Source organism: Triticum urartu, chromosome 1 (genome assembly GCF_003073215.2).
Source record: "Triticum urartu cultivar G1812 chromosome 1, Tu2.1, whole genome shotgun sequence".
NCBI lineage: Eukaryota > Viridiplantae > Streptophyta > Magnoliopsida > Poales > Poaceae > Triticum > Triticum urartu.
The window spans coordinates 566350426-566378225 of record NC_053022.1 but is presented as its reverse complement, the minus strand read 5'-3'; the positions used below and the strand labels follow the sequence as shown (position 1 = coordinate 566378225).

The 27800-nt window shown below is 46.6% G+C and overlaps 1 protein-coding gene across 1 annotated transcript; it reads right to left on the bottom strand.

The window, feature by feature from the left end:
• Positions 1 to 7645: 7645 nt before the first annotated feature.
• Positions 7646 to 9469, bottom strand: LOC125539776 (DELLA protein SLR1-like). The gene has a single exon (XM_048703293.1). It carries the CDS (start codon positions 9411 to 9413, stop codon positions 7935 to 7937), a length of 1479 nt encoding a protein of 492 aa, XP_048559250.1. The 5' UTR covers positions 9414 to 9469; the 3' UTR covers positions 7646 to 7934.
• Between the last annotated feature and the right edge of the window lie 18331 nt (positions 9470 to 27800).

Genomic DNA, 27800 nt, shown 5'->3' with positions numbered 1-27800 from the left:
ATGGTTGCTTGTTGATATGCTTGAGTATCTAAATTATTATGTCAAAAATAGACTATTGCTTTGAATCACATAAAAGTCCAAATGTCCATGCTATAAAGAAAAGAATATGATATGACTTGATGCACAACACTCCACATCAAAAATTCTGTTTTTATCACTTACCTACTCGAGGACGAGTGGGAGTTAAGCTTGGGGGTGCTGATACGTCTCCAACGTATCCATAATTTTTGATTGTTCCATGCTGTTTTATTTATCAATCTTGGATGATAGTCATTTTATATCATTTTTGGTACTAACCTATTGACATAGTGCCCAGTGCCAGTTCCTATTTTTCCATCGCAGGAAATCAATATCAAACAGAGTCCAAATGACACGAAACTTTACGATGATTTTTATGGGCCAAAAGGAAGCAGATGGGCCCTGGTTGCACCTGGGGGGTACCCTGAGGGGGCACAACCCACCAGGGAGCGCCAGGAGGCCCTGGCGTGCCCCGGTGGGTTGTGCCCACCTCGGGTGCCCCCGGACCGCCTCTTTGCTATATAAATACCCAAATATTCCCAAAACCCTAGGGGAGTCAACGAAATATACATCTAGCCACCACAGAGTCCAGAAACACCAGACCCAATCTAGACACCATCGCGGAGGGGTTCACCACTTCCATTGGTGCCTCTCCGATGATGCGTGAGTAGTTCTCTGTAGGCCTTCGGGTCCGTAGTTAGTAGCTAGATGGCTTCATCTCTCTCTCTCTCTATCTCTCTTGATTCTCAATACAATGGCCTCTTGGAGATCATATGATGTAACTCTTTTGTGGTGTGTTTGTTGGGATCGATGAACTTCGAGTTTATGATCAGATCTATGTTTTTATATCCATGAAAGTATTTGAGTTTCTTTGATCTCTTTTATGCGTGATCTCTTATAGCCTCGTATTTCTTCTCCGATATTTGGGTTTTGTATGGCCAACTCGATCTATTTATCTTGCAATGGGAAGAGGTGCCCGGTAGTGGGTTCGATCTTACGGTGCTTGATCCCAGTGACAGAAAGGGAACTGACACGTATGTATCGTTGCCACTAAGGATAAAAAGATGAGATCTATATATACCGCCATATAGATAAACGGATCTTGTCTACATCATGTCATCGTTCTTATTGTATTACTCCGTTTTCCATGAACTTAATACACTATATGCATGCTGGATAGCGGTCGATGTGTGGAGTAATAGTAGTATATGCAGGCAGGAGTCGGTCTACTAATCTTGGACGTGATGCCTATGTAATGATCATTGCCTGGATATCACCATAATTATTTGAAGTTCTATCAATTTCCCAACAGTAATTTGTTTACCCACCGTTTGCTATTTTTCTTGAGAGAAGCCACTAGTGAAACCTACGGCCCCCGGGTCTTATTTCTCATATATTTGCCTTTGCGATCTACTTTTTCCTTGCTTTTATTTTCAGATCTATTAAACAAAAAATACAAAAATACTTTGCTGCACTTTATTTTATTTGCGATCTATTTATCCAATCTATTACAACCTTTCTCCCGTCAACTTGCCAATTTCTGGCGCCGTTACCCGAAAGGGATTGACAATCCCTTTAAGACGTCGGGTTGCGAGGTGTTGTTATTTGTGTGCAGGTGCTGCTTACGTTGTGTTGCTTGGTTCTCCTACTGGTTCAATACCTTGGTTTCATAAATGAGGGAAATACTCTACCGTCGCTGTGCTACATCATCCCTCCCTCTGCGGGGGAATACCGACGTAGTTCTAGCTGCCATCAGTGAGCATGTTGATTGCATATTTTTCCCATTCAAGGACATCCATTTGTTGCTTTGATTGTTTAGCTCTTCTTCTTTTGCCAAATGGATGGACAAGAATGCCTAAGAACTTCCTCTAGCTATCTATGCTTTTCTCGTCTCAAACTCTATTCATGCTACATCACAAAGTTTGATGAAGTCAAATTCGAACCCTCTGGGTGAGGAGCACTCGGAGTCACCGATTCGTCATAGACTTAAACTTCCAAAACCTCTCTGTGCATTTCGGTCTAACCGATCCATCCTTTTCGGTCATACCGAGTTCACTGAGTTGATCTAGGTTTTCAATCTCGGTGCAACTGATTAGAACCGTTCGGTCACACCGAGTTGCGGTAACCGCTTGCGATTCTGCATCTCGGTGCCACCGAGTTGTTCCACTCGGTCACACCAACAGGGTCAGGATATATATACCGACGGGTCAAAATTTTGGAAATTTCTCTGAAACCTTTTCGCCCGCGCGTGTCCTGCTCTGCCGACTCGAGTCTCCGGATCATCCTCTCGTTGCCAGCAACCTCTCGCCATTGGTCTCCGTCGCCATCAATGGAAATCTTCACCGCTGTTGCCGCCTTAGCGAGCTCATCGCCGAGTTAGGGTATGAGTTCGAACCTTTGTGCAATCCTTACCTCCGATTCTTAGCACAAAGTCAATGCCATGATTCTTACCACGTATGAGATCATCCTATCCAGAAAAAACTTCCTTTAGATTAGTTTTGATTCGAAAATTTAGGGTTAGGTTTCCACCAAACTCATCTCGGACCGACCGAGTTGTAGAAATCGGTCTCACCGATTTGGCTTAGGCCATTACACTTGTAACTTTCGGTCTGACCGAAACTTGCAAATCGGTGTGACCGAGTTCAACTCTCAGTGAAACCCTAACAATCTCGGAGTCACCGAACCGTGTCTCGGTCTGACCGATTTCACTAGTTTAGACTCCAAAGTTGCTTTGGTGTCACCGAGTTTAACAAATCGGTAGCTCCGAAATGCTTTCTTTGGAAAACTAAAACTAAGTTTTTGACTCAATTGTTTTGCAAAATCTTTGCACTTTGTGATACTCATCCACTCTATCTCATCTATAACTATTCACAGGGTCAGCTTTCAGTTTGCAGTGTCAGACATGTCAGATCAGAGTGATAGCCAGAACAAGTCTGAGGAGCAGGTAAATCTGAGTGAGGGCACGAGTCCCTCTGGCAGTTATGATGATGGCAGCAGAAGTACTCCTAGCAACCTACCTAAGGCTGCAACTAGGCACATGAGAAAGAGAAATTCCGATTCATGTGATGAAGACTATGTTGCTGCTGAGGAGGAGGTCAGCTCCAAGAAGAAGGTTGTAAAGAAGGAATTTAGCACAACTGCTTCAACAAAGCCTGGTATGCACAAGAAGGCTCCTTCCAAGAGAGTGCCCACTTCAAAGGCCAGAGCCTCAACTCTTGGAACCTCCAAATCAACTGAAGGAGAGGCTGTTGGTGAGGGAAAGAAGAGGAAGGAAAGGGTCAAGAAGACCATGGCCAAAGTTATTGGCAAGCCCTCAATGATGATCCAATCAGATGAGGAAGAAGAGGATGCTACACCAGCACCCAAAGCACAAAAGCTGATGGGGGATGCCATCAAGTCTGGGGCTGCTCCTTCAAAGCCCAAGACTGCCCCCAAAGTTACTGCTCCAGCCCCCAAGACTGCACCAAAGAGAAGCACAAGAAATATACCAGCTGATGAGAAGAACAAGGCCCCAGTGCCTAAAATAGAAGAAGAAGATGAAGCCCAAGTGCTCAAGAAGCTAAAGCCAAAGATCCCTGACCATGATGACAATCATCCAGTGGCTGAGAATATGAAAGTCAGAAAGGATGCAGGTCTCAGATTGTGGAGACAATCAGACCCTTATGCTGTGAGGAGAACGACTGTTGTGGACTATAGATTTCACACCAAGGAGCAACAAGACTTCTATGAGACAATTCTTTTGGATAAGAAGCCCATAGTGTGTGACATGAAGTGGGTAGACTGGAAATACATCGACAACAATGAAGACCACTTCCCAGGAGTGCATGAAAGTTTCAGACTCAATGGAGTAGACTCTTTTGTGGTTCAGAAACTGACCAAGTGGAATGATGAGCTCATTATGCAATTCTATTCTACAACTCATTTCTATCCAGATGGAAGGATTGTATGGATGTCTGAAGGTACAAGGTACTAATCAACACTTGCTGAGTGGGCCAAGCTGATCAATGCCCCTGCAGAGCTTCAGGATGACATAGATGTCTATGCCAAGAGAAAGAAAGATCACAACTCCATGGCTAACATGTACAAGGAAATACCCGACAAGGCCTTGGAGACTCAGAAGCTAGTCTCTGTATATTATCTGTTGTCTGGAGTGGCCACTATTAACAACATCTTGAGGCACACCTTGTTTCCCAAATCAGGAGATCACAGGATGATCAGAGGCCACTCCATCAATTTGCTTCAGTTGTTTGATGTGCCCCAGAAGTTTAAGGTAGTGAGTTTGATTGTTGAGACAATCAAGAGGACAGCTGCAGACCAGAAGAGATCATGTGGGTATGCTCCACACATCCAGATACTCATCAACTCCAAGATGGGCACAGACACATACTTGTTGGATAAAGAACACCTTCTCTTGATGCCTGAATTTGAGGATAATAAAATTGTCATGGATGTTGAAGATCCTACATTAGTAGAGGCTCAAGAGAAGAGGGAGAAAGCAAAAGTTGAGAAGGCAGCCAAGATGCCAAGTGCTGAAGAGGCTTCACAAGTTTTCCTCAAGTCAAAGAAAGATCAATTTGGATATCTTATTCAAGCCACTTTGAGGATTGAGAAAGGGTTGGCCACCCTGACTCAGAATCAAGAGAGTCTTGAGAGGATCATTGAGACAAAGTTCTATGATCTTGACTTGAAGGTGACATAAATGCAAACAACTGTTGAGCAGCTCTAGGAAGAAGCTGAAGAGAGGAAAGGGAAAGCTACCACTGACGCTTTTCAGAGAGTGCTATATATATATATAGGTGGCCGCATGGATGATGAAGATGGCGACCGATGATGATTTCCCCCTCCGGCGAAGTGCTGGAATGGGGTCTAGATTGGTTTTTCGTGGCTACACAGGCTTGCGATGGCAGAACTTCTGATCTATCGACTCCCCTTGGATTTTGGAATATTTGGAAATTTATATGATGAAGAGGCGGTGCGGGAGGCCACCGAGGTGGGCACAACCCACCAGGGCGTGCCTAGGCCCCCAGGAGCGCCCAGGTTGGTTGTGCCCCCCTCAGGGCACCCCTCTGGTACTTGTTTGGCCCAAGTTGTGTCTTCTGGTCCATAAAAATTCTCCAATTTTTTTGCTTCGACTCCGTTTGGCATTGATTTTCTACGATGTAAAAAACAAGCAACAAATAACAACCGGCACTAGGCACCATGTCAATAGGTTAGTCCCAAAAAAGATATAAAGCTGCTATAAAATGATTGTAAAACATTCAAGAATGATAATATAATAGCATGAATACTTCATAAATTATAGATATGTTGGAGACGTGTCAACCTACTTGTACAAACCTTCAGCACCAAGGGTGGACTACTGCCTCCTCATCATGATGGCCGCGGCCACCAGAATGATGAAAATGGCCTCCGGTGATGATTTCCCCCTTCGGCAGAGTGTCGGAACAGGGTCCAGTTTGCCTTTTTGTGGCTACAGAGACTTGTGACGGCGGAACTTCTGATTTAGGGTTATTTCTGGGGGGGGGGGGTCTGTATTTATAGGATTTTTTGCGTCGGCTTCACCCTAAGATGGGCAACGAGAGGCCCACCACCCACCAGGGCGCGCTAGGGGGGGGGGTGGCACGTCCTGGTGTCTTGTGGGCGGTAGGGACCCCTCTGGTGGTTCTTTGCTCCATCATTTCTCTTTTCATTCAAAAATTTCGTCCAATTCTGAAATTTTTTATTTCTGTACAAAAAACAACACCACGGTAGTTCTGCTGAAAACAACGTCAGTCCAGGTTAGTTTCATTTCAAATTTATAAAATTACACCAAAACCATATAAAATTATTGTAAACATGTCATAACTATTTCATAAATTATAGATATATTGAAGATGTATCAGTGGGACCGCAGGCAGGACTGCGGGCGCGAATGTGGCCGGGTCAAGGTAGTACTCGGCGGCGGCGCCCTAGACGTAGTGGAGAAGCAGCGTAGCACCGGCGCCAGATAGGGGGGCGGCGGGGATGGGTTCCATGCGCTGCGAGCCAAAGGTGAAATGGCCCATGTGTTGCTCGCGGGCGAGCTGCGTGAAATATGTGAGTGCTAGGCTAGGCTGCGAGTGTTGGCTGTGTGTGAGCGTCCAGTCCACGCTTTGGGGCGTTTTTTTTTTTTTTGAATCATACGCTTTGGGGCGTATTTGTAGGTGTGGAGAGCGCCGATTGGGTGCACACGTGGACGTGGGGATAGCGCCGTAGCGAAGCGTTTCGATGGCGTCCGGGAAACCGTGGATGTGCGGGCGGGGTGGGGAAGCAAATTGGATGGTTCACAATAGACCGGGGGCATACAACTGGGGCGGGCCGGGCTGGGGTTCGGGCTGGGCTAACACCAAGCCCAATATGATCATGGCATGTTCGGGACTATGAAAACCATTCTGTTTTAGAAAAAAAAGAATTGAAAAACATATTAGTTTATTTGTTTTTAGAATACATATGTGTATTCTTGAAATTTCTAAAAACATACAGACAGATATACAAGTTTTTTTCCACACTTTTGGCCCGATCCTCATGTCGAAAACTAGGCCGGAGCCCGAGCCCGGCATGGCACGAGTGACGTAAGTGCATACACTTTAGGTCTTCAGGATTGATATCAATTAATTCATGAAATTAATCCCTGCGGGAGCTGTCGGTTCCAGCAAGAAAATAGTTATTGTCGATTTTGGAATTATTTTAATAAATTACTAAGAATAATTGATCGCAAAAGATTGATTCCTAAATTACGTCCAAATTTCATAATTTAGTAAAAGTCCGTATCGTAACGCTCGATATGAAAATATTTTATTAAATTGTTAAATTAAACTCAACCGCACTGTTAATTTTAGAATAAATTGATTTTAATAGATGATTGAAAATAATCACTATCACAATGGTCGATTCCAAATTTAGAAGTGGACCAACCTGTGGTTGGATGGTTAGAGGGACTGTGGTATCCCCAACCCATCAGGATTCAAGTCCTGATATGCCGGCTCAGTCTTTTAGAGGTGCTCATAGAGATAGGGTGTGCGTGTGTGCGTTCATAAGGGTGAGTGTATGCGTGTGTATATGAACGCTTTGTGTCTGTACTGTGTTTTTTTTTTCAAATTTAGAATGTTAAATTTACAATCAAAATAATCACCAGCACATGTCAAGGGATGGACGGTTGGATGGCGTTGCATGCGATGCAGCGTATTGTACCTTATTACGGGGCCAGCTCGGCTGCATGTTGCATGCATGCTGCGGAGAAGAGAAGCCGCAAAAAGGCCAGGCACTGCCAGCCTACGCGCAAATAGGACTAAGGTGTTGCATGCCACCGGGTTCATCTTGGTCAAATGCCGTGCCCGTTGAGGGGCCGGCCGGTACCTACCGCTGAAGTGCAGAGGCCACCATGTACGAACTTGGGTGCCATGTATGGTGACTTGCGTACGACGGGGCGGAAGGCTGGGTCCGCTCCATGCTTGCTCTAATTAAGCTGGATGAAAGCGTATGCATATGCAGGTTTCTGACCAGATAGTAACACACATATGGATGGATGTTTGCAGCCATGGCTGGACCCTTGCCGATCCCAGCAAGGAAAGGTGTCATGGCATCCTCACATGTATCTTCAACATGAACTAGTAGCAAGCAACCATGATCTACTTCTACTTGCAACTGATGAAACAAATTAATTGTTCGATAGATAAAACCAGGAAGGAATAACGACACTATCTCTCTCACATACTTTGAGATCGACACTTTATTGGCCTAGACCCATATCCATCTGAATCTCACGACACTTTGACGACTGACTAACTCATGGCTGCAGCATAAGCTCCGACTAACTGACAAACTGAACTCGATAGACGATCTGCCTCCGACTCCCCTTAACCATTATCCAAACCACCATGCATGCATGTTGCGCTCTTTCACTGCGCCCCGGCGTCCGGCAGGTGGCCGCTGCTACTCTCGCCGATGCTCCTCTTCAGCTTCTGCTTGTCGGCGCGCTCCTCGGCAGCACCGGGGCCGGCGCCATTTGCGGGCATTGCGCTCCACACGGACGCCGTGAACAGGGGCCGCTCGTGCCACATGAGCGAGAGGCAGCCGCCGATCTCCTGGACGCGGAACCCGGCGCTGGAGAACATGCGGACAAGCTTGGCCGCCTGATAGGCTGCTCTCGGACCCAACGGCACGTGGGTGAGACCCATCCGCCAGAGGCGATCGCACCAGCATGCGAGCGGCTCGTGGCGCTCGGTGCGGGCGCTGCCCTCGCCGCAGACGATGTCGAAGATCTCCCTCTGCACGTACGCGTCGGCGCCGGCTCCGTTGCCGATGACGTCGCCACGGCTCACGGACATGGCCTCCATGGAGTCGAGCACGGAGCCATAGTAGAACATGGCGTTCTCGAACCGCGTCGACAACCTCGGCTTGTTGTGGTCCGCCTCCTGCTCCACGACCGTGAAAACCCTGGGCTGCATGGACGCGATCCAGCCGAGCACGACGTCGATGGGCGTGGGGAGAGACGTGGACGCGGCGTCCGGGTCCACCAGGAGGCGGTGGAGCTGGCAGATGGAGTTCACGGCCACCGCCTCTCCGGGCAGGACCTGGAACATCCACGGCTTGAGCTGGTCCAGGCTATCCTCGGTGACCCTTTGAAACGAGAAGGGCACATTCATGGCACGCGCGAGCTCGGCGAGGCGGAGGCCAGCTTCGTCGACGGCGGGCGCGGAGCCGACGCCGGTGATGCGGACGGACGGCGGGCCGCCGGGGCGGCCGGAGAGGGCCTGGATCAGGGCTGGCCACTGCACGCCCTGCTTGATGGCGAGATCCACGACGTGCACGCGATCGCAGCCCTCAAACGCCTCGAGGATGGCCTGGTTGGCCGTGTAGTGTGCGAACTTGAGGTACGGCCCCGCATCGTAGAACTGACGGTAGAGCTCGCCGGCGCGCTCCGGTGAGGCGTCCTGCGTGAAGGAGGAGTGCGGCGACGCCGGGAAGAGGCGATGGGCCAGCGCGGCAGCGAAGTGGCTGGCGACACGGCCAATCCCAGTGGTGGTCGAGACAGACGTCGCGAGGATCGTGCGCGCCTCGGAGAGCTTGCCGGCCGCGACCGCATAGTCGCCCGCCTCGATGGCTTCAGCGCACTTGTGGAGGATGTGGATGAGGTAGAGCGCGATGTTCTCCGCATCCTGGCGCCTCTTGGCTCCCACCTCCGCAACGGCCGGCGGGATCGTGGGCAGGACCGCGGGCGCGTACGTGGCCGGGTCGAGGCAGTACGAGGCGTCGGCGCTGTTCGTCGCGGCGGCGGCGCCCTGGACGGAGTGGAGAGGCAGCGTAGCACCGGCGCCGGACAGGGAGGCGGCGGGGGCGGGTTCCATGCCCTGCCAGTTGAAGGCGAAGTGGCCCATGTGTTCCTCTCGGGCGAGCTGCGTGAAGATTGTGAGTGCTAGGCTAGGCTGCGAGTGCTGGCTGTGTGTGAGCGTCCATATCCATGCTTCGGGCGTATTTGTAGGTGTGTAGAGCGCCGATTGGGTGCACACGTGGAGGTGGGGATAGCGCCGTAGCGAAGCATTTTGATGGCGTCCGGGAAACCGTGGATGTGCGGGCGGGGGTGGGGGAAGCAAATTGGATGGTTCACAATAGACCAGGGGCATGCATCTGGGTCAGGCCAGGCCGGGCTGGGTCGGGCTGGGGTTTGGGTTGGGCTTACACCAAGCCCAATATGATCATGGCATGATTGGGACTGAGAAAACGATTCCGTTTCAGAAAAAAGAAGGAATTGAAAACATATTAGTTTATTTGTTTTTAGAATACATATGTGTATTCTTGAAATTTCTAAACACACACACACACGGATGTGCAAGTTTTTTCCCCACACTTCTGGCCTGGGCCTCGGGTCGAAAACTAGGGCCTGAGCCCAAGCCCGGCATGGCACGAGTGACGTAAGTGCATACGTTTTCGGTCTTCAGGATTGATATCAATTAATTCATGAAATTAATCCCTGCGATTTCAATTCCAGCAAGAAAATAATTATTGTCGATTTTAGAATTATTTTAATAAATGGATAAAATTAATTGATCACAAAAGATTGATTCCTAAATTACATCTAAATTTAATATAATCTAGTAAACTGCGTATCGTGACGCTCGATATGAAAATATTTTATTAAATTACTAAATTAAACTCTACCGCACTATTAATTTTGGAATTAATTGTTTTTAATAGATAATTGAAAATAATCACTATCGCAACGGTCGATTTCCAAATTTAGATTATTAAATTTACAATTAAAATAATCACTAGCGCATGTCGATGGATGGACGGATGGATGGCGTTGCATGCGGATGCCAGCGTACTGGACCTTATTATGGGGTCGGCCCGGCTGCATGTTGCATTTGCATGCATGCTGCGGAGAAGAGAATCCGCGACCCCAACAAGGAAAGGTGCCATGACATCTTCACATGTATATCTTCAACATGAACTAGTAGCAAGCAACCATGATCTACTTGCAAACGGATGAAACAAATTAACTAATCGATGGATAAAACCAGGAAGGAATAGCGACACTATCTCTCTCACAGACTTTGAGATTGACACTTTATTGACCTAGACCGATGTCCATCTGAATCTCAAGACACTCTCACGACTGACTGACTCACGACTGCAGCATAAGCTTAAAAAAAAAAACTCCACTCATATATTGATCAAATAACAATAGACTTACGATCGTTCATTACATAATTAGCCACACAAGGCGGAACAGAATTACACAGAATACCATCAAACATGGTATCAAAACTAAATTTTGCTATCTCATGCGCCGCCTTATTAGCCTGCCTATCGATCTTAACAATTTTGAGATCAACAATAAACTTGGAGGCGCTGATCGCTTTCATTTTTAGATCCACATAAGGAGACATGTCAACAGTTTCTTTCGCTAGGAAAGATGCAGCAAAGGAGCAGTCAGTTTCCAAGATAATTGGTTTGTGAAGAGAAATACCAATGTATAGCCCGGCGAGGCACGCACGAATCCGCTTCGGAGCACATTCGAATAAAATCCCAAGAAGACACCAGGACTTCTCCCAGATGATTCCTAGCGACAACCCCAATGCTGGCAGATCTCAAGCTCTCCAGAAAACTAGCATCAACATTTATCTTAATATATACTGCCGCTCTGGAGGCTTCCAAACAACACAATCATTTTCTTTTTGCGGACTAAGATTCTCCCCATTCCCCTTCCCTTTGGTGCTTTGGTGTGCTTCCACACGAGCATTGAAAGTGGAGAAAGTCTTTCAATAATTATCCACGAAGATAACAGACGCATTCACCGATTCTTTCCCTTTTCTAAAAATCAAATCGTTCCTCAGATGCCAAGCTCTCTGGAACATAAATAACACTTGCTCGCGTACCGGAGACCCCAATTGGTCAAGCAGGATGAGAAGCCAGTCTGGCCCCCACTATTAGGAAAAGGGCTATAGCTAATATGAACATTAGTGGCGCACCATGTATATGGTGCGCCACTGCATGTATATGGTGCGCCACTATATAGCAGTGGCGCACCATATACATGGTGCGCCATTAATGACATATTACTAATGGCGCACTTGGTGTGTGATGCGCCATTACTAATTTTGAAAAAAAATTGTTAGTAATGACACACCAGAGGATAGTGCGCCATTACCAGTTGACATAGTAATGACGCATCTGTACAAGGTGCGCCATAATATGTGTATGACTTGGTCAAACCTTGGTCAAACTTAGTAATGACGCACTTTGTGTAGGTGTGCCATTATTATGTCAAACTTAGTAATGGCGCACCTACACAAAGTGCGCCATTACTAACTTTGACCAAGGTTTGACCAGCTCATACACATAGTAATGGCGCACTTTGTGAAGGTGCGCCAACCCCGTTCAAGATTTTCAGAATCCCAAAAAACCTAATAGAACGAAAGATACGGAGCTTTTAAGATCTAGAGGGGGGAAATGAAAAAAAAAATCAAACTTACTAGTGGCGCACCATTTGCTAGGTGCGCCACTAGTAACAGGGAAAAAATTGGTTTCAAATTTTTTTGGAGTTTTTTTTTCAAAATATGATACGTAATATGACCGGGAAGTTTGAAATATTTTTCAAGATTTCATCACACTCATGAACATGAACAAAGTCCTAGACATCAACAAGGTTTAATAGGATTGATATGATAGATATATCAACAAGTGCCTGTTATGTGAGGTGGTGCTGTGGTTGGATAGAACTGCGAAGTTAAGCGTGCTCGGGCTGGAGTAGTGTGAGGATGTGTGACCTTTCGGGGAGTTTGACACTTAATGTGATTTGACTTGAGATTAAGCATATTGACCCGAGATTAAGCCATAGTGACCCGAGATTAAGAAAAAAAACGAAAAAAATTGAATTTTTTTTTGAAAAAAAATTGAAAAATAAATTGTTAGTAATGACGCACTTCTATGTGGTGCGTCATTACTATCACAGATAGTAATGGTGCACCTATAGTGCGCCATTAGTATTTGTTACTAGTGGCGTGATAATAGTGGCGCACCTGTAGTGCGTCATTAATGGCCAAAAGAGGTGTGCCACTAATTAGCCTTTTCCTAGTAGTGCCCGTAAATATGAACAACTCCTCCCTCGGAATATTCCACACATCCCCCAAGGCGATACGCAAAGCACACGCCTTAGGGTAGGTCACCAAAGAATGAAAGATATTTTCATCCTGAACTCCACATGTAGTACACATATTGGAGACCGTTTGATGGTGAGTCACTCTATTCACCTGAACCACCAAACTGTTGGTCGCAGCTCTCCAAGCAAAAATTCTAATTTTTTTGCGGAACCTTAGCCTTCCAAATAACGTCTCACGGTTTTCTTTCCTCATTAACAGCAGCACTGGATATTCCTGTCTCACCCCTGTTGTCCTTGAGATTTAAAGCCAGTCTGTACGCACTTTTCACACAGAACATACCACTTTTCTCATAGTGCCAAGCAACTAGATCACCTTCTCCCACAGACTGAACGCGTAAGTTTAGGATCTCTTCGGCATCATGATGAAAGGATGAATGCCTAATCAAATTTTCATCCCATCTTCTCGTCCCGCTCATGAATAATTCCGACACCCACTTCAGTCTAGTTCGATGCTTTTTAGCTGTAATTTTTAGTCCTGAAATTCTTGAGAGCCAGTCATCTCTCCAAATGTTAACATTTTTACCATCGACCACTCTCCATATGACCCCTTGTTTTAACCTTGCCAATTCACGGACGTGGCTTGCGGGAAAACTGTATCCAAGATGTGACCATTGGGATAATACTTTGCCTTCAAAATCTTAGCACACAACGACTCTGGGTACACCAATAAACGCCAGGCCTGTTTAGCTAACATCGCTTGGTTAAATAACCTTAGGTCACGGAACCCCATGCCTCCCTGTCCTTTTGGTTTTGTTAGTTTGTCCCAAGCTAACCAGTGGTTTTTCCTCCTATCCTCTTTGTCTCCCTACCAGAAATTTTTTATAATCTGAGCTAGCTCCTCACATAACGAGACTGGAAATTTAAAAAGTCCCATGGCATAAACTGCCAGCGCTTGCAAAACAGCCTTGATTTGAGATTCCTTAATACCAGTAGAAGCATACTTTTCAATCCAATCTGACGCTCTTTTTAAAGCCTTATCTTTGGTCACTAGAATTTTCCAACCTTCATTCTACCCTCTGGCACCGGAAGACCAAGATACTTATCCTCAAAACCTTCAACAATTATATTTAGAATAACCATCGTGGACACCTGATCCTCCATACTGCACTTTTTGCCAAATTTAATGGAGCACTTATCCGGACTAAGAAGTTGACCAGTTCCTTTCTCATAATCCAACAGAATAGTTTTAACATTTAAGGCTTGATCAATTGACCCCTTGAAAAAAAGGAGGCTATCATCCGCAAACAATAAGTGAGATATACCAGGCCCTTTCTTGTAAGCTTAAACTCTTTAAGAACACCTTTCTCACAAGCGTCCTTTAACAACAAAGAGAGAGCCTCAGCCACAAGTAGAAACAAATAAGGAGATAAAGGATCCCCTTGCCTGAGTCCACATGATGGGTAAAAAGGTTCCAATAGCTGTCCATTAAACTGCACCGAAAAATTCACAAAAGTAACACAAGTCATGATCCAATTAATCCATGTTGGCGCAAAACCAAGAGCCCCAAGCATACTTTTAAGAAATTGCCAGTCCACACGATCGTACGCTTTTGCCAAGTCCAACTTGTAAGCGCAAAACTCTCCACGCTTATCTTTCAACGTACTCAGCGAGTGAATATATTCAAAAGCAATAAGCGCGTTATCAGAAATTAACTGGCCAGGAATAAAGGCACTATGAGTGGGAGAAATCATACCATCCAAGAGAGGTCTCAGCCTATTCACCAGACACTTCGATATGATTTTGTAGATGATATTGCAGAGGCTGATCGGTCTAAAGTCTTTGATGGACGGGGGATTCTTCACTTTAGGAATAAGAACAATAGTGGTGTCATTTATACCATCGAGCATAACACTTGAGATAAAGAATTGTTGGACTGCCCTTACAATATCCTCCTTTATTAATCCCCAATTTCTCTGGAAAAAATCTAGCTAGAAAACCATCCGGGCCAGGAGCCTTTAGCGGACCAATTTGGAAAAGGGCATTACTAATCTCTTCCCCCGAAAAAGGTTTACAGAGCTCCGCATTCATATCATCATTGGCGAGAGGTTTGACAATCGAAATGATACGAGAAGGGTCAACATTAGAATCACAAGTATACAGATTCTGAAAAAAACATATTAGTGATACCTTTGATTTCTTCCATATTCTCCGTAAGAGACCCATCACTCCTCTTAAGTGCAGAAATATTATTTTTCTTTGCTCTCCATGAGGCCTTTCTCTGAAAAAAACTTGTATTACGATCCCCCAATATCATTTTGTCAATACAGGACCTCTGCTTCCACATGATTTCTTCCTTAATAAGGAGCTCATCCATCTCCAGAAGAGTTTCCTTCCTCTCCAAAACAGCTGCCTTATCACTTCTTTTAAATAGACCATTCAATCTTTTGCGGGCAGTGTCAAGTTTCTTTGGGAGATAACCAATGTGAACCCTGCTCCATGAATGTAGGGATGTCATTAATTTATCCAAATCACTTGCCACATCCTGAAGATCCCTTACTTGCTTACTTTTATTCCAGCATTTTCTGATATGATCATCCAATGCTTTACTCTCCCGCTCCCAATATGATTCATATCTGAAATGCTTATTAACAGAGACATTAGGTCGAGTCCCCAGCAACTGAATGTACAGAGGATAGTGGTCTGACCTGGAAGATATAATATGTGAGACCTTGCAATGGGGATACATAGCAGACCATTGGGGACATGCCACCGCCCGATCAAGCCGAACCTTCACATTGCGATTACCTTCCTGCTTATTATCATAGGTCCATGGCAACCCATGAAATCCCAAGTCAAATAGATTGCATTCTGAAAGAATCTCGCGGAAGTTTGCCATGAGCTTAGAAGACCTCTTATGCCGAGAAAAATGCTCATGCTGCCACATTACTTCATTAAAATCACCCACCAAAAACAATGGACCAAAGCCAAGAGATTTTACCCGTCTTAGGAGCTCCCACATGACATACCTTTGACTTGCCTTCGGTTCTCCATAAACAAAAGTGCGTCTCCATTTTGAACCATCACTATTTGAGATATACATGTCAATAAAATGCTCACCAAATTTGTTTAACTCCATAGTAAAACACTCATCCCAAAATACAGCTAAGCCACCACCTTTACCTTTAATTGAAACAGTAAACACATTTTTCATGCCCAACCTATACCTCAACCTCTCAACATATTCTTTATTTTGCCTTGTTTCAGAAAGAAAGATAATATTGGGTCGGTAAGATTTATTGAGATAGACTATTCTTGAACTGTGCGAGGCCGACCCAGCCCCTGACAGTTCTAGCTAAGCATTTTCATGGCTCCTGACGGGCGACATCAGACGTGCCCGTCAGTTGACCGACAGCCCCCGGGTTGGTTGCTACCTTTGCAGACACCCCATCCTCTTTTCCTTCCCCCACAGACTCTTTCCTCTTACCCTGAACTTCCTCCTCTCCCCCATCTACCTCTTTTGTTACATGAATCATATTCTCATCTATAACTACCTGAGCCTCCACTCTCTCCCCACACACCTTCTTACAAGCTGGAAGAACCACACCGGCTCCCCTACACTCAAAGCTCTCAGCACTAATACTATCAAAACTAAGAACAAGGTCTTGGTCTTCCAAACATCTTTAACTTGTTGCCCGTCGAGCTCTCCAAAATATCAGCAAAAGCGGCCTTGCGACCGGACAGGTCGCTGCCACTGTTCGGAGGGGTTGGGACCCCAAACTGTACGTGCTTCACACACGCCGCTTGAACGATGGACCATTCCTCCTGCTCCTCTCTGTGAAGCCTTCTCCAGCGCGCCAACTTCGCCGAGCCACCAGAGGCAGCCAGGCCCTGTTCGCCACCCCCGGCCACCACGTCCACCTTGGTGCCCAGCCGAGCGCCGGCTCCAGGTTGAGCAGTCACTCCCTCCCCCACGGGGTCAGAGAGACGATATGAAGCAGCATCAACAGACCCGGCCACACTGCCACCTTCAGTCGCTGGACCTTTCATGTGTCCAACACCATCAATCGGGCCTTGATCTTGCCCATCTTCAGCTCTGATCAGTCCCTTCAGAGCAACAACAACAGTAGCCACGACCGGCTGCACTCCATTATCGGATTCCAGTAGAGCCAGCTGACCCTCCTGGCCAGCTGACACCGTTGGCAGCACCTTGCCGCTGTCATCGACGTCCAGGCCGTGCTCGGCGCATAGCCCAGTCAGAGAAGCCCCCCCCCCCCCCTCCTGGGCGGCCCCTGACCCTAGCCCATGGCCGCCCACCTGGCAGCCGTGGACGGGCTGTTACGCCCCAGCCATGGCAAATTCGGGAAGCTTTACCAAGCCCCCACGCTGGCGGTGGCCCGACCCGGCCGCCGTCTGCGAGTTCTTCCAAAACGCCGGCGCCTTGATGTCGGTGGTGAGCTCTTTTGGGATGTTGCAGAAAGTAGCCGTGGTGTGCCCCAGAATGCCACAGCAGAAACAGAAGTTAGGAAGGTTTTCATACTTGACGTAGTAGATGGACTCATTTGTCTTGCCATTCGGCATAGTCACAATGGTGTCGATGAACTTCCTCAGAGGCTCGTCTAGGCGGTGCACAACCCGAACACGCAAGTGCTCGTCGACGATCATCTTATTCACTTGCGACACCGTCACGACCTTGCCGAGTTTGCCACCCAGCAGGTAGCCCATCTCCACTGTTTTGATCGGCACCGGTAGCCCCCATATTTGAGCCCAGATGTTGATGGAGTCGAGGGGTACGTCTGCTGGGTCGCCCTTCCCTTCGAAAGCCGCTAGAACAACGTCATCGTCTCTGAAATGCCATGGTCCAGCTTGCAGCACATGACGCCGATCACCCTCCTCCTTAAAGGTGATGACGAAGCGACGGTCTTCGCTGGTGACGCGCTGCGCCACGGCTTCGCCTCGGAGCCGCCATGGTCCTCTGAGCTCGTTGACGACCAGCGTGGGATCGACCAGGTACGGCGAGAGCACCCGGCTCACCACCATCTTCCCCGTGACCGCCCGCATTGCCGCCTCCAGGTTGATGACGATCGGCTTGGAGTGCGTACTCGAGCTCGAGGCTGCCTTGTTCTTCCCCTTCCTGCATAGTTGAGGAGGCGCCGTCGCAGCAGCGAAACCGAATGAAGCCTTTGGGGTCACGGTGAGCGCCAGCCCCGCTGGGCCTCCCACCTTGGCCTTTACCATGTCCTGAACCGGGGATATCTGCATCTCCCCGATGGCCCCACCACTCGGCGCCGGGGGTGATGGAGCCACGCCGTTGGCGACCTCCACGCCGGCCTGGACGACCGCCGGGGACACAGCAAGCGCACCCTCACTGGTGCCCGATCCCTCGACTCCCCCGTCCAAGTCCATCTCAGCTTCACTTTGATTTGCCATCAGTTCATGTGTCACACGCAAACAACAGAGCAAAGGCGTAGAAACAACAGAGGAAGAACACACTTTGTGCTGCGATCCTTGAGATCCTCCCCTCAAATACATCCCATCTTCCTCAAATTTCTCCCTAGAATCAACGCTATAACCGTTGGGATTTACCCCACTAGAATCCCCGTCCCATCCATAGAAGAATTGCAAATTAATCTATCAGAAACTGCTCCATTAAACTCTCCATAACTCACCATGGTGTGATTCTTCCTGGCGAAATCAGGGCCCTCGATCTGCGCCCCTGCTCCCTTTGAATCAGTACCAGATGGATCCAATTTGAAGAAGCCAACTGCTTTGATCCGAAAGCGCCGCAGACAGCCTTCCGGATCTCTCGCCCGGCGTAGGATGTATTTTCCCCGCCGTTTGAAGGTGCTCCACTCCACAACAGAGAGGCCACCCACTCCCCATCCCTCACTGCTCGCCCCCAGGCTCGGCTCCCGGCCTGCCGCCGGCGCTGCCTCGCCGCGCTCCATCGGTCAACGGGTCGCCATGGCAGTCGCCAGAGCGCGTGCTAGTCGGACAGAGGGAGTAGTTTAATTGAATGACGATTGACTGCAGCATAAGCTTGGGCTAACTGATAAACTAAACTCGATTGACAATCTGTCTTCGACGGCTCTGAACAATTATTCAAACCACCATGCAATGCATGTCGCGCTCTTTCACTACGCGGGCATTCCCCCTTCGTCCGGCAGGTGGCCGCCGCTGCTCTCGCCGATGCTCATCTTCAGCTTGTATTTGTCAGCGTGCTCCTTGGCAGTGTCGACGCCCTCGGCGGGCATTGCGCTCCAGCGGCTCCACACAGACGCCGTGAATGGGTATGTGAGTGAGACCCATGCGCCAGAGGCGAGCGCTGCCCTCGCCGCATACGATGACGAAGATCTCCCTTTGCACGTACGCATCTGCGTCGGCTTTGCCGATGGCGCCGCTACGGCTCACAGACATTTTTTATTATAGAAATAACGGAAATACAGCCATGTCCAAGAATAGTCAAACAGGGAAAGGGAAAGAGCGAGTTCAAGCATTCCAGGGAAACCGATGTAGGCGTTCGCAATCGAAACGGCTACTACAAGGCGAAAACCCTGAAGCACTATCATCTCACCACAAAAATAACTGAAGTCTTAAGACTACACCTCAGCCTACGCAGAGGCAGAACAACAAAAGCACTAGAATAACAAGACGACAGGCAAACACTACATGACCTGAAAGCAAGTTCGACCAGCTTCAAAGGAGGGACTTCAAGGGACACAGCGCCATGATCATCCCCGGGTGGTTCCTGCGTGCGCAGATGCGCAAAGGCTCATCATCTCCTTAGCATTCCTCTTCAGAAGCAACGCGCCATGCTCCAGCTCTGTTCGCTCTTCGCCCTTCAGCAGACCTGCCTAGTCAGTGGCGGTGCCAGGAATCCTAATATGTGTGGTTAAGTGAATGTTCAGTAGTCAGATGTATGCATTCATAAGATTTTCTGGCCTGATTTCTACTTGATGTATGTTGTTTTTGTAAAAAGCTACATAGTCAATTGACTACTCAGCTCAAGTGTGGCTTTGCCACTGTGCCTAGTAGGATAAATGTGTACAAGCAGTGAAGACAATCTCAAAAGTAGATGACAATTTCTTGAATTCAAAATTGGCCTGATTTTTGCGGTTCCAGATGGCCCAACAGATAGCCGCTAACCCCACAAAAAAGTGCCTTTCTCCATGAGGAAGAAAGGGGTAGCACCAAGAGTAAAACTGACATAAGTTGTTGGGGCATAAATCAGTACCAAGCATCGCACCAACTGTGCGCCAAACTACCCTTGCAACAGGGCAAAGAAAAAACAGGTGCAAGTAAGATTCTCTACAGTTGCAGTAGGAACATCATGGGTTGCCAGCCCAATTTTGATGTTTCATCACATCCCTAGTGAGAACAGCATCTTGAAATAACTGCCAAAGAAAAATCTAGATTTTAACAAAGAAAAATCTGGATTTTAACAGGTAGTTTGGCTTTCCAAATCCACCTATAGTCGCACCCAGCAAGATCCTTCTCTAAGTAAGAATACATTGATTTGGTAGTTATCTGCATTTGGGACCAAAGCCCCATTCAAAACCATCACACTAGGGCATGACAACGTCAACAACCCCCTGCACCCCCTCTAGCTGGTGAGTCAGGTCAGCGTTCAACCTGCGCCTGAACATGCCCCCACCAGCCGAGTCTTAAACTAGGCTATAGTATCGTCCGGATAATTGGTAATGCTAAAGAGTTCTGGATACATATCACAAAGAGGAGGGTGAGAACTGATAGGGTCAACCCACAAATGAGCGATATTGCCAGAGCAGTTGAACCGCGTCATTGTTGAACATGGCATTGTTGAACCGCGTCAGCAGCCCCGGCTTATTGTGGCCCGTCTCTTGCTCCACGACCGTGAAAACCCTGGGCTGCATGGATGCGATCCATCCGAGCACGGCGTCGATGGGCATGGAGAGAGATGTACACGCGGCATCCGGGTCCATCAGGAGGCATTGGAGGTGGCAGATGGAGTTCACGGCCGCCGCATTCCTCACCGAGGAGGACCTGGAACATTCACGGCTCTTGTCGGTGACCCTTTGAAACGAGAAGGGCACGTTCACGGTGCTCAATTGAGGTGTGGCCTACTAATCCGGTCGTTGCGCAAACTCAAGGAGCCGCTTGGATGCTCCTTGCGCGATCGGCTTGAAAACAAAAATGTGTCCCTTCGATCGATTCGATTATGAATTCATGATGCATCCCTTTGATTCCATTGTCGCGCCCGCACCGCGCGTCTAACACCAAACAACGTAACCGACGTGGAGTAGTACCACCAACGAGGAAAACACAATTTTCTTCTTCCTATGTATCTTTCCCTAATAATAAAGTGATTAGTGCTTCTTAGATTCAATGAAGGTTATTCTGTTTACTATTAAGCATTGTATTAGAGAGTCAAATTATGTAGCTCATGAGCTGGCTAGATGGGGACATGCTAATAATCCATCTCATTGGATTGATGCTCCGCCTGATTTCATTATGAGTCTGCTGGCAGACGATATATCCGTCCTTTGATTAATAAAGTAAGCTTTCCCGTATTAGTGCTTCTGCCCGCTCACCCACCGTCGCGGCACTTTTGCAAAAAAAAAGTCCCTACAGTATTTGGTAATGCAGCTCGCAGTCCCTCTATAAGTGGATCTGAGAAAACGTTTTTGGAAAAAAAGACCATGTTTGCGGTTGTGGATAACGGCCACGACTGCGTCCCTGATTCGCCCCCCACGCCCGTGCCGCTCCTCGCTATCCGCGGTGGTCCGGTGGCTGGGCTCCGTGAAGCGGAGGCTGGATGAGGAGAAGAGGGCGGGGCAGGGATGGGTAGGGAGAGGGGCATAGGAGGAGAGGGACGGGGAGGAAGAGGGGCGGCGCGAGTGGAGACGGAGGAGGAGACCGCGACGCTGCGGGGCGAGGTGGAGGAGGAGCGCCTCGCCGCGGCCAGCGCCGCCAGTAAGGCCATGGCCATGGTACGGGGAGCCCTGGTGGAGTTGCCGGGCCATCACCTTAGGCGGACGAGCCCCCTGCAGCGGATCCGCGTCCGGTGGTTGTAGTCTCAGTTGCCGCTAGCCGGTGCGGGGGCGGCGCACCGATGACACGGCCGTCGGTGACGGGTGTGGAAAATTGATGGCGCGGGGGCCTGAGGTCGCGTTCCAGCAGTGCCTATCCCCATCCCCTGCCACATGCATTCTTGGCACAGACGAAAGGGGCTAGTGTTGAAATATGAGCAATTTACCGAATGATTTTATTAACAGAAATACTAGATAAAGCACGACTAGTATAGCAGTGATAAAATAGGTCATGCAATTTGACAAAGAGATGGGTAAACAACATCTTCATATATGAACTAGAACCGAACACATCTAGAGCAGACAGTATAGCAAGTTGCATATATGAAACAGAGTCTAACATATCTAGGGCAAACACTAGAACAAGGAACTGTAGTAGGGCCTCTAATAGAAAGAGGAAGAACACGTATGGGACGGCAGCAGCAGAAGCGCTGTACTTGGGGTCGGTGTCCTCGCCAGCCATGTCGTCGAGGAGGTTGTCGACGTCGGGGAAGAAGTCGTCGTCGGGGAAGTAATCGTCGGAGTCTGGGGCGTCCGTGACGAAGAAGTCAGTAGTCGCGCTGAGCGCTCCCCAAAAACCTTATCACCCTTCTCCCGTACATGGCTCAAAAGGTGCGGTTTCGGAGGCCTACTGTCCCGACCTGCGGTGCACGCCGCAACTTGGGACGGGGAAGATCGTAGCAGCAGCGCAATGCTCAGGAACTTTGTGGCGAGAGGAAGAGGATTTTCTGGTGTATCTCTCTAAGAGGATAGGCGCAAGAGAAGGAGGCGAGAGGCTGCGTCGGAAGCTGAAGGGAACGAGGGAGACGAAACGAACAGGCAACAGGCGAAGAGGTTTGTCGTTCGTATTCAATTTCCACTACAGCAAAACGTTTCAGCTTCCGCGTGACCTTTCGTATACCCGTCATGTGTGGCAAAAATTTAGACATCGGCTCGGCTCATTCCCGCAACCCGTGGCGCGTCGTGGCGAGGCGGGCGGCGGAGGAGGAACGCGCGTGATGTCTCTCGTATTCTCAAAGAGCCTCCCTTATAAAGAGGTCCAACTCCCTCTAAACTAGCAATGTGGGACTAAACTTTAGTTCCACATCTTGCCTTGCATGAATGGGCTGCGTGGGCTTCTAGGATTTATTAGGAATTTCTGAAATTACTATTGGGCTAGGTCCAAAATACATAAAATTCCAGCAGCTAGCACCTCACTATGGTCACAGTTGTCTGAAGAAATTGGAGTGGAGGTTTGTAAATCAGCTCACCTTAATTAGTGGCTCTGGATGCATCATCTGCATACTTGATTTCTTGACACATCTTGCCTTTTCCCGATCTCTTAGTCCGTTCCCATCCGTAGGAAGAACTGGACTGATGCTCCTTTATCTTGCTCACAGTTTCCCTTTCTTGATTTGCAATATTAAAGCTTGGTTTCAACGCTTGAGCCCAAAATTTTGCTTCACTCAGGTCCTGTGCATCGTGTTTCCAAACTTGTGCATGATGTTTGTGCAATTTTGGTTGTTCTTTTTGTATAGATTTCAATCTGATGTTCTGCACATTGATGTGTGTGTATCTGTGTTCTTGTGCAGCCAAATTATTCATGGGAGTCATCGGCTGGCCGATCGGCCTCCCCAGCCCATGTCCATGAGGTTGTTGACTCCATCCTCCTCTACCCCAATCACCGGCCTGGACCAGGATCATCTTCTTCGTTGCAAGCAAAGAGAATGAAACACCTGGACCATCTCGTACGTGATAAGAAAAATGATTTATTCATCAATAAATGCTGGATAGCAAGTAGCTCAAAGTAGACAACAAATTTGGACACTTTTTGCCTGTTTCCACTACCTGTTAATATATCAGGATGTGTGGCTTAACTTACATTGACTAACTGTGCTCATGAAATAGTTGGGTTCGTGTTGCATCGTTGCTATTCAACCTAATCTTTGTTGTTCAAGTAACATGTTAATCTTACATGGAAGCCAATTCAAATGGTTTCAGTACAGCTGTACAACCAGCTGCTAGAAAGGAAATTACCTTCCATGTACCCATCAGGTTTAGGAAAGGATAGTTCACTTTGAAATCGGCTGATACAGACATAGTATTTTCAATCTGTTCAAATGGCATCCCGACGAATTCCTGATGATTTACATTTAACAGTTAGAGTGAAGATGAATGAGAAGAACACTAATCCCGTCTAGCATCATACAATAATCATCATTATTATGGATACAAGAAAGTATAGATATTTTCTTAGGTAGTATCTGAGCATTATTGGCTTGTGAGTGTGGCCAAGCATAAACTGACACAGTGACATCTTTCAGCAATTTCCCAAATTAGTCCATGTATTGTGTTGCAAAGTTGTACCTTTTTATAGGAACCGAGTCACACATAAAAGGGCCGAATTTTCTGGCAGATAGGCGATGCTTTGTACAAATAACCACGTGTAAAACTTATTTTAGTTGCTATTAGAAAAGCTGTTACTTTTGAACCTTCCATGTCAAGAAATTATAAATAATTTTTATGTGTTTTACCCTGGCTCCCACATCAGATTGTTGCTCTCATGTTTGTTCCCCAAGTTGAGAATAGCAAGAAGATACTTATTCTCCATGGTACAAAGACCAGCGCAGTTTTGATCTTTGTGTTGTAGTTAACATTTTTTTTAGATGTTTGCTGTAATTAACCTTGGCTTTAGAGTTGATATGATACTCCATTTGAGATGCATTGCATATCGATGCTGATAATCTTATTAGCACGCAATAAGATGTTCGCGTTAGATTTTAAAAAAATTAAAATACGATGCTTGCTATGATTTGTTTTGCGGGTGAAATTTCATGTATGTGGGAATCAGTTTTTTTTATGTTACAGATCATCAATTATGTATATGAAACTGTAGTCTGCCCTGAACATCATACTAAAAAGAAGATTGGGATGATTTTCGAAATATACAATGATATAGCAGGTGTGTAGGATTAGAAATAGACCAGCACCGCAAAACAAATCATAGCAATCGAGAATTAGGCGCTCTACTGGTAGCGCCAGCCTCGGGGATTAAGAGTAAATTAGGCGCTCTACTTTCAGATTGGCATCAAGCTTGACGATGTGGTGACCTGCTAGGACGGGTGACATTTATCTCTCTTCCTTGCATCTCATGCTTTGATTTGGGTGTTGTTTAGTTTGTTCACATTTATCACTATGTGCTAGAGCGACTAATGAGTTTTGCTGGAATATTAAAAAGAGTGTTCTAGAGCGACTAATGAGTGTTTGTTTTGGTGCAGAGACTTCTGCTCTGTATCTCTCTGGAGCGACTTTTTGGCGCAGAGACTTCTCCAAAGCTCAGGCCATGGCCTGCTGGGAAGGGGAACTGATTCCAGCTGCAGCGTGTCCCAATGGCGAAATTCTTGCTGAAAGCACATGTTCAGGGGTTGTGCGGCTGCTTAAGCTGGTAGATACACTTCCCGACTTGATAACAGATGCATGCTCTCCGTGAAGAGTGACCAAGGTAGCGAGTAGTGAATAAATAAAGAGAACAAACTTAAATTAATGTTTGTTTTGTGTTGTCCCCGTATGCATCACAAGTACTCCCTCCGTTCCGAATTATTTATCGCGGGTATGGATGTATCTAGATGTATTTTAGTTCTACATACATCTTCTGCGACGAGTAATTTAAAACGGAAAAAGTAGTATTTAGAGATTTCCTGTTATTAACATTGTTCAGGTAGGACTCTATTTTTAGAATGCTCGGAGCCAACCAAAGCAAACCAAAGCATTTATGCTCATGTTGGACCGAACCGGTTAAAGCAATTATGCAAGGCATTATGTGCCTAAACTATTTATATTCTCCGACACACTCATTTTATATGTAATCATTCTTTAATATGTAGTTATCTTTAATTTTTCATCTTCCTTGATCCATATCATGAATATGCATATTTGGTTGACTTGCTTCTGTCCAGCTCCACTACGTTGGAGGCCTTCTTGCAAGAGGTGGAGATGAACCCTGTTTCAACTCCTATCCAGGCTTAGTAGTCAATCGCAGCTGTCATTGAGATAGAGGTCAGTGTCGTGGATGATTGTGGCCACAACTGACACCATCTCCTTTTTTTGCTAACCAACTTGTGGTTGGAATGGTTAGATGGACAGTGGTATCCCAGTTCACCAAGGTTCAAGTCCTGGTGCTCGCATTTATCCTGAACGTAAAATCTTAAGATGGTATGCCGGTTCAGTCTCTCGAAGGTGTTCATCATCTTGAAATTTACGAAGTCACCGTAGGCATCTCGTCGTCGACGGGAACGTCTCCTCCCACTGAAAACACATCGCCGGAAATCCTGAAATAAATCCAGAAATAATGCAAGCACCAGGACTTGAACCTTAGTGGGCTGAAGATACCATAGTCCCTCTAACCATCCAACCACAGGTTGGTTCGCCCGTCTGTATTGTGTTAAAAAAAGTAAATCTTTCTTTTTTCTACTAGTGAACGATCGAACCGGTGCGCGCACGTTAGAATAGGCATTTTTCCTGCTGTTGGAGTGGGACCCCCCCCCCCCCCCCAAGGCAACCCCCCCCCCCCCCCCCCTTTTTTTTTTTTTGGACCTCAATAAGTTTCAAACGTTCAGAATTTAAGCATGCTAATCCGAACTCTTTTCATGGCAACTTTAGTAAAGACGATGTTGACAAACATGACAATTTTCTGACAAAAAATCAAACTGGAACGAAGTTGCCATGTGTTAATAACTAAAGTTGCCACCTCGCAGCAACTAAAGTTGCCATCAGAAAACGTTCGGGATGACATGCTTAAATTCCGAACGTTCAGGATTTATCTATTTCGTTCTTCTTCGTCTGACTTCCGGCACAATTTCGCGACTCGCCCAGGGGACAGAACGTTCGCCCTCCGCCGGCGTGCTTGTCCTATTCTCTTCCTCGTCTCCGACACGACATGCATGCATCTCCGGTCGATCCACCACCTCCGTACATCTCATCAAAAAGATGACTCTTTTTAAGATCATCACACAACAATTCAATTCCGGCACTCAAGGGGCCAACCATGTAATTCAATTTCGTCACCCTGGTGAGGAATAGTTATTCTTCACCCCCTCCCCCTCTATTTTACCATCAATGCACCGTAATTTTATGTTCCGTAAGTTTTGTCTTATTTCCGACACAAAAAGAGACCGTAAGAAAATATATAATCGCCGTAAAAAATATTTTATGTTATATAAAATTACAAACATAAAAACATAGTCTAAAATACACATAAACTGCAAATTTTCTTGTCTTATGACCTATATTTTTATTTTGTTATGTCAAATTTTACGTAATGAATCAATAAGAATGTAACTATTTGAATTCCAAACGTAATTTAATTATGAAATGATCGTAAGATTACTTCGGGTGAAGAATAACTTATTCTGCACCCTGGGTGATGAATAGTAACACTATATATATATATATATATATATATATATATATATATATATATATATATATCTAGATGCGATATAGTTATGTCACGTCTAAGCTGATGTCCATTTTGTTTGTGGTCTATTTTGTTTGTCCTAGTTTTTTTTGTTTCTTATTGTTGCATTATATATTTGTGGAAGCTTAGATGTGACATCCTTAAAAAACATCTAGATGTGTAGACAAACTGTATATTATATAGACATATTGTAGAGCATAGATTCACTCATTTTGCTCTCTATATAGCCCTCATTGAAATCTTTAAAAAGACTTAAGTCGTAAGCCTTTTTAGAGATTTCAATGTGGACCACATACAGATGTATATAGACGTAGTTTAGAGGGTAGATTCACTCATTGTGCTCTGTATGTAGTCCATATTGGAATCTCTTGAAAGACTTATATTTAGGAACGGATGGAGTATTTAGTAAGGGCATCTTGAACGGTAACCCGTAAAAACCTCCCGCATCCGTCCGCGGACAGGGAGAACTAGTCCGTGCACACGGATGCGGGAGGCAACCATCCAACACTAGCCGCATACATTTTGACAACAACTCAAACCAACCGGGCGAAATTCTTTCAAACAAGTCCGGATTTCATATAAATACGGCATGATTTCATATAAACATGACGGATTTCATTACAAATACATCAAAGCGGTCCTA

What these genes read in the sequence shown, in the direction of transcription:
- LOC125539776 (XM_048703293.1), bottom strand. Translation starts at nt 9,413, where the DNA reads ATGGGCCACTTCGCCTTCAACTGGCAGGGCATGGAACCCGCCCCCGCC.